The sequence below is a fragment of the Peromyscus eremicus genome, chromosome 16_21 (assembly GCF_949786415.1).
Source record: "Peromyscus eremicus chromosome 16_21, PerEre_H2_v1, whole genome shotgun sequence".
NCBI lineage: Eukaryota > Metazoa > Chordata > Mammalia > Rodentia > Cricetidae > Peromyscus > Peromyscus eremicus.
Window position 1 is genome coordinate 44,822,027 of NC_081432.1, and position 8,221 is coordinate 44,830,247.

Consider the following 8,221-nt stretch of genomic DNA (forward strand, 5'->3'; position numbering starts at 1 on the left):
TTACAAAACTTTATTCTCTAAGATGCTAAACAATGGCATCAAACGGACAAACAGTTATCAAGGGATGTAAAGATCTGACCCCAAGGGAAGCAGGACACATGCAGGTACCTCAGAGGTATACTTTTTATTTCGGTAAAATTTGAGACTAAAGAAATTATCACCTGAGATAAATGTTAGAATAGATGAAACTAAGTCCAATTTTTGGTGAGGATTTTTTGTTCCGTTTTGTTTTTCTTTAAAGCGTCCTCACCACCAGCTTCAGCTTCAGCTTCATCTGTCAATCATCTCTGAGAGCTCAAGCAGAAGGATGTCTTCATCTCTCCCAGGATCCAAGTTGATCTCAGCTTCTAATTTGCCTCCTGAAATTTCCCATATTAGTTTCTCAAAATTATCTTCCACGGAGAGTGGAGTCTTTCTTGTTGAGGCACAGATCAGTTGGTGAGGTTTGGATGCCACCTGGGATGAGGAAGGGCCAGATCCTTCTGGTAGCAAGGGTTCTGAAGAAGATTGTGTTGAAAGCAGCACAAAACTGTCCTTAGGGTTTTCTGTCATCCCTGGCGATGGACTTAGCCACAGAGAGAAGTGACACCACAGCCACAGCTGCTTTCTTGGTGGGACTTTCCTGCAGGACACTGCCAGCACTGAGTGGCTTCACAGCACCGATGACAGCAGGGTGCACCTCCACTGCCTTGCCTTCTGGAGCCAGTTTGGGAGATGAAACAACCTTAACCACACCTGGTTTCATATTTACTTTGGGTTTGGCTTTGCTCATTTTTTTCCCCAAAGTCTGTGCTGTACATGTCACATTCAGTATTGAGTCCCTGATTCCAGAGTTTTCTCCCTCCTGCTTTTGGCATGACTCCGTGGGGAGCCGCTTAGCCAGGTGCCCTGTTGATGCCTGGAGACAGGAAGAGAACTTCCTGCTTTCCTTACACTCCGCAGCTGAGGGGAGGGATTAGACTGGACTGACAATTTGTTCTCTCGAACTGTGAGCTGACTAGCCTCTACTTCTTGCTACTCAGGCCCAGTGAGTAACACAGTTTTGCTTGGAGGCAGGGAGAGTCCATCAGTGTAACGACCTCTGTTGTGATGGAAAGCGCAGCTTAGTTTATTACATCCCATTGGCTGATTTTCCCAATAACAAGAAATTTCATTTCGTCTTTTATCAATTTCCATGTGGCAAAATCTGCACACCTGTCGAAAACAACGACCGTCATGCCATAACATGCAAACAGTTTCATTTCCTAGTGTAGCTTTGCAGTGACGGAATGGGCAGCTGTCACCTTTAGTGCATGTAGAATAGAAATAAAAATAGCAGTCTTCTCCCTGATTCGACATGCCGGATAAATTCTCAAGCCAGAAGTGGCTTTTTGGAATAAAACAGCCTCACCAAGGTGAAGACCAGCTCTGAGTGCTCTTGAAATGGACTCGTTCTTACAATGACAACTCAACCACAGAAATCTCTCAAAAAGAACACCTGTGTCTTCACTGAGTTGCAAGCTATTACGCATTTAATTCTAGTCCATTTTCCAGGAATGTTTTGGGCAGGGAATATCCCCAAATCGAACCAATGACACTGTCTCCGATTCCCGTGAGCTGCCACATCTTTCTCTTTCCTTAGCTGCAGTCGCGCACTGTCCTCACAGCAGCAGTGGAAGCAGAAACCCAAGACAGCCAGCATCAAACATTCTTTGGATCTTTTAGGAGAAAACCCATAGCCAGATATTGTTATAAATGCTGAAAGAAGAAAGAGACAAAGGATCAAGCCACTGTCACATCTTACTTCTAGAACTCCTCAGCCTGAAAAGTCCCAGCCAATAGGCCTCTGACTAAATGAGCTTCCTTAGGCAAAAAAGGCTCCAGCTGAAAAAGCCTTTAGTTTCTGTTTTCTCATGCCTTATATACCTTTCTCTGCCCTGCCATATTACTTCCTGGGATTAAAGGCATGTGCCACCACTGTCTGGCTCTGTTTCTCTCCTAGATTGAATCAATCTCATGAAGTCCAGGGTGGCTTTGAACACTTAGAGATCCAGACATATCTCTGCCTTCCAAGTGCAAGGATTAAAGGTGTGTGGCCCCACTGTCTGGCCTTTATGTTTAATTTAGTGGCTTGTTCTGTCCTCTGATCTTCAGGCACATTTTATTCGGGTACACAATATATCACCATATAGCAACACAATGAAAACATAGTTTCATGTTCCTAAGGTATAGCCATCTTATCCAATCTCCCCTATAATTCTGCTGTCATCTGTATCCCGCACAATAATTATACTTACTGCCAAGAAAATAGGAATTAACAGTATTTTGAGGTCAAGCTTTTACATTTTCTTTGCCTCCTTCTTTGACATGATCAAAATTTGAATTAAAAAGTTATACCAACATTTGAACCATAGCCTTTGAGGAGGGGCAATTTGAATTATGAAGCTACTAACAGATTTGGAATGAGATGTAAATTATGTCTTGAGTGTTTATATCCATATTCAGAGGAGTATAGCTCTTAGATAATATGAAGGAATAGAGTTTGGGTTACTCCTGATATTATGATGAATATTTAGATCCAGTAATAACTTGGTAAACTGTAGTTATATATAAATTCCCCACTCTCAATCACTGCTCTTTTTTTATTTTTTTCTTCATTTCAGTCAGTTAGTTTCAGACGCTTTGCCCTCAATTAAGGCACCCAAGAGTATTAAGGGCCACAAATTCCACGTTAGAATGAATGGGTTGCCTTGTCATATTGCCACAATGGAAGGAACAAAGTATTTCCAGCGGTGTAAAAACTATTTTAAACTCGTCATGTTAAAACACAGAAATAGAGCAAGCCGACAGTTCAGTATCACTTGTGGTTTGGAAGATCAGAAGTTCAAGGTTATCCTCAGCTACATGTCAGGTTCAAAACCTGTCTTGAAAACATGCCACACTGTCTCAAAAAAAGCAGCTGAAGACAGAGTACCATACCATTCAATATGATAATGTGATAAGAAAAAAGACACTTAAAAATTTTGTCATAATCAGAATTTATAATTTGCTGATATACTGCATAAAGAATTAAACCACTTAGAAATGCAAGTCACTCATGTAGCTAACAATAGTATTAATATGAAAAAAAAGTATATTTAGTTTTCCTTAGTAGTCATTAGAGACCACAATAAGAATATGGATTATCAACCACACTTCATTTCACCTAAGAAAAGTAATATAATGACTTCTAAAAAAACAATAAATAGAAAATAGAAGAAAGCACATCATTAAATATATAACACAAACATGTTTTTGTGAGCAATTTCTTTTTAAAGAAAAACCAGCGTGATTTTTTAAAATACTGATTATTATATTTGAAAAAAAATACAACTTAAAATAGGCTATGGAACATTATCATGATTCACCATTTAGCCCCATTCCTTCTCATTGAGATTTTTTTTTTTTTCCAAGACAGGGTTTCTCTGTGTAGCTTTGCTGTGTAGCTTTCCTGGAACTCACTTGGTAGCCCAGGCTGGCCTGGAACTCACAGAGATCCGCCTGGCTCTCCCTCCCGAGTGCTGGGATTAAAGGCGTGTGCCACCACTACCCGGCGGATTTTTTTTTTTTTTTTTACCATGAAAAGTAGATGGATTTTTGTCAAGGAATTTTTACATGTCTGTTGGATTGATCTAGTGGATTTTTTCTTTGGTTTTTCTTATGATGTGTCATAATATTCAAAATTATTTGTATGTGTTGAACCATCCTTTCAAGGGATGAAGCCAACTTGGTAATTCTTTATAATATGTGTTCTATATTGCTAAATTTAGTTTGCAAGTTATTTTATTTAAAAGTCTGTCATTATTGACTCAATTATTTTCAGTACAGAAACAGTATATAATAAATATAAAACATTGTTGTAGAATGTCATTTCATCTAGGTGTTACATTTGTTTATACTACAGAACATTAATTTATTTAACTGTGTATAGTTGTGTTACTATTGTTTATGCTCCATTTGTAAGGCTTTGTGTTTATTTATGGAAAGATATGTTGCATCTGTTGTACCTTGCCTGCCTAGCACACCGGATTGGTCTAGTAGAAAAGCTGAATGGCCAGTAGCTAGGCAGAAGAGGGTTAATCAAGGCTGACAGGCAGTGCAGAGAAAAATAAAGAGAAGGAGAAATCTAAGAATGAGTGAAAGACTAATGAAGAAGGAGAGAATGAGGGATATGCGAGGGGCAAGAAGCCAGGCAGACGTACAGAAGTAATGAAAGTAAGGTTTACAGAAGTAAGAAAGGTCATAAGCCCCAAGACAAAAAGTAGATAAAGAGAAAAAGGTTAATTTAAGTTAAAAGTATTAGCCACAAATGTGCCTAAGCTAGGCCAAGTATTCAAATCTAATAATACGTCTGTTTCATATTTGGGAGCTGGTTGGTGGTTCAAAACCTGGCTGATACAAAACATATAATCTTTTCTTTAAGCTAACAGATGATGAACAGTTGAAAAAGAAATCACAGAACAACCTAAAAATAATTCCTATAAATGCACATAGCAAAGGAAATGAAAAAAATTTATTTTAAAAATTGTAGGACACAGAAAAAACAGTTGAGTTCACGAGGAAATGAAAAGACATTATGGATTAGCAGAGTTATTTTGGACAGAATAGTGAAAATAATCAATGAATTCAACATAATCGATCCATCATATGACAAAAACTATATGAAATTCATGTGGAAGCAGAAACATTCTTCATTAGGCAAAGCAATCCTGAGCGAAAGAGAGTTTCTGTAGGAATCATGGCACCTGTTTTCAAGTCATAGTATAGGGAAATAGTAACCAAACTGTTGGAGAAACCTGCATATAAGGTTATAGTTCACCATGTCCAGACAGCTTTTGGAACTGATGCAAAACGGAGACCTCCCTTTCTCAGCAAGAGCTTCCTTTCTCTATTTGGACCTTATTTTGGGAGAGACTCTAGATAGGGGACATCAGGATCTAGTACAAACAATTCCAAGAAAAACTGCCAGGGCCCCTCCACCCCAGACGCAGCCAATCAGAAGCTGTGCAAAACAAGTTCCAGACATTTCCTGCTGATATGGGTGGAATTCCAAAACCGTCAGAGGATGTGAGTTTCTTGCTGATAAAGGTGGAATGCCATAACCATCAGAGGATGTGCCGATTTCCTTGCAGCTGCAACCCTCCAATTAGTTTAAGCCACACATCCCTGGCCCAAGTAAGCACCAATCCTGAGCCTGTGACTATATGGATTTGGAAGTCCCCTAGCCTCCAGCCATAACCACAATAAATATCCTACCCTGCTACTTACTGTTCAAGGTCCCTCCTGTTCCACTGCTGTGTTGAATGGAGAGAGGACCTGAGTTAGAACTCGCAATAAAGACTTTGTTTTTGCATTCATGTTTGGTCTCATGGTGGTCTTTGGGGATTCTGGACTTTGGCTATGACAGTGGGCCATTGGCCAATGACCCTGGAGGAAAAGGGAGACCCACACAAAACCAGAGTGATACTGCAACAAAGGCATGAAGACTAACACAGTCTGAGTAGAAGAGCCATAAATAAGAGGAACTACTACTGCTGCCTCATCTCAATAGAGCTGCCTGAAACATGCATGTGCTGAGAATATTAGATAACCACTTACATAGGAATGAAACTAGATCTCTCTCTCTCTCTCTCTCTCTCTCTCTCTCTCTCTCTCTCTCTCTCTCAGCTAGTATAAGAATTAGCTTTATGATAGTCAATTATGTAGCTATTAAGGCCTGGAATTTTGAAGCCACTTGGGAAAATTTAGGATAAACACTCTACTATAAGGCACATACATTACCCTCCTGATCGAGATCCCACATAGCTCAGCAAATAATAGCAAGATTGACAAATGTAGTTTCATGAAATTAACCCCTTCCCCCTCACATTTTCTGAGAATATCTATTTCAAAGGACCTTTAAGGTACACTTGCTATGTAGCTTGGGCAATTCTGTAACACATGCTCTTTTTGCATCTATCTCCCAAGTGTTGATATTTCATATATAGCTCCACAGAGCTGGCTGAATTTAAAAAGCTTCTGCTCAGCCAAGGATACAACAGAATAAATAGACAGCACATTCATAGGATGGGGCAAATTATTACCAACCATACATTTGACAGAAGATAATGTATATAGATAGCATAAGGAATTAAAAAAAATTATTCACCCAATAAGTTAATAATACAATTGTGCAAGTAAGTGGTCAAATGAATAGAGCAGATACTTTTAAAGTGGAGAAATAAGAATGGTGAATAGTACATAAAAACATTCAATGTCATTTGGCAATAGGTGATACAACTTGAAACTATGTTGAGATTTCATCTGATTCCAATCAAAATGACTATCATATAATAACAAAGGAAAAATAACATAAAAGTCCAGTAAATGCAGGTAAAGGCTGAGGAATCTAGGGCTGGGAACCCAAAGAGAAATTTTAAGACACTGTTGGTGGGAATTTAACTTAGTGAAGCCTCTCTAGTATGAGTATGTGTTTCGTTAAAAATAGTAACAAATGGAACTGTCCTCCGACACTGCTCTATTGTTCCTCCAGGTACACTTGAAGAATCAAAGTCAGCGTTCACTAGATACACAGGCACACTAATGTTCCTCATGTCACCACTCATCATCATGAAGTCAGGAGTCAGCCAGGGAGCTCATCAATGGTTGGACAGACAAAGAAAATGTGATATGTGAACACAGAGGGTTTTTATTAATTAATTTATTTATTTTACATCAGTAATTGCTCAGAAAGTGTCAGGTCTCCCATGGGCTTCAGAAACACAATGGCATATCAAGCTGCCATAAGACCAAGCACCTCCCCCTGTACTCAGGTTGGGCAAGGCAATTTGGCATGATGAATAGGTTCCCAAGAGCCAGTCAAAGCACAGAGGACAGCCCCTCCTTCCACTGCCAGGAATCCCACATACAGACCAAGCTACACAACTGTCACATACAAGCAGAGGGCCTAGGTCATTCCCACACATGTTCTCTTGCTGTTGGTTTAGATTCTGTGAGTTGCCATAGGCTAGGCTCGTGGTTTCTGAGGGTTTTATTGTGATGTTCCTGACCTCTCTGTTTCCTAAAATCCCACCTCCCTCTTTTCAGCAGGACTCCGAAAGCACAGCCAAACATTTGGCGGTGGGTCTCTGAATCTACCTCCATCAGTCACTAGATGAAGACTCTATGATGATAACCAGAGTAGTCACGACTCTGATCATCAGGGATGGCCACTTCCACGTGTATGTCCACTGTTGCCAGGTATTTTAGCTAGGGCTATCTTTGTAGACTCTTGGAAGTTTTCCTTACATTGAGCTTCTACCTGATTCCATAAAGCTCCACTTTCCAGTCATCTCTCTAAGCACTATCCCCCTCTGCCCATCCCACAACCTGATCCCTCAAGTTCCCAGACCCACCCACTCCAGTCCAACCAGGAGATCTCCTCTATTTCTCCTTCCCAGGAAGATCCATGCATCATGTTTGGGCCCTCCTTGTTACCTAGCCTCTCTGGGTCTGTGGGTTGTAGCATGGTTATCCTTTACTTTACAGTTAGTATCCAATTGTGAGTGAGTACATACCGTGTTTGTTCTTCTGGGTCTGTGTACCTCACTCAGGATGATCTTTTCTTGTTCCATCCATTTGCCTTTATTTTTATTCAGTCATAAAAAATAATTAAATTATAGAATTTATAGGAAAATATTTGGAAATGAAGAACATGTTATTAAAGCAAAATAAACCAAAGTCAGACAGACAAGTATGGCAGGTTATACTCATGGATAGACTCCACTTTAAAACAGAACAAAATATAAAGACAGAAAGTGGATGGTGTTGGAAGAAAAATACAAAAGTATGAAATTCATCAAAGAGAGGAATCATGGGTGAATAATCAGAACACAGTGTATAAAAATATGGAAATTCCACAAGAAAATATTTATTTTCATACTTAATGAATACTGATAAAAAGATGGATAATCTTCCATTTGTTAACAATATGGATGAACCTAGATGCTATTATATTAAAGGAAGTAATACAGCCATATAAAGATGAGTCACATTCATCTATGGAAAATTAAAAGTGTTGATCTTCTAGAAGCAGAGAGTAGAATAGTGGTTACAAGAAGCTTGAGTAAATGGGGGAAATGTGGAGGAATATTAGTGAAAACAAAATACTCCCACGATTGGGGTTGGGGAAATAATACAGTAGTTAAAACACTTACAACACAAG

At 39.3% G+C, this 8,221-nt stretch overlaps 1 protein-coding gene across 1 annotated transcript; it reads right to left on the bottom strand.

The window, feature by feature from the left end:
* Window positions 1–270: 270 nt before the first annotated feature.
* Zc3h11c (zinc finger CCCH-type containing 11C) lies at window positions 271–1,338 on the bottom strand. Its single transcript, XM_059281418.1, is given in 3 exon segments — window positions 271–547; window positions 549–898; window positions 1,195–1,338. Coding segments are annotated over 3 exon segments (771 nt in total).
* Window positions 1,339–8,221: the final 6,883 nt, after the last annotated feature.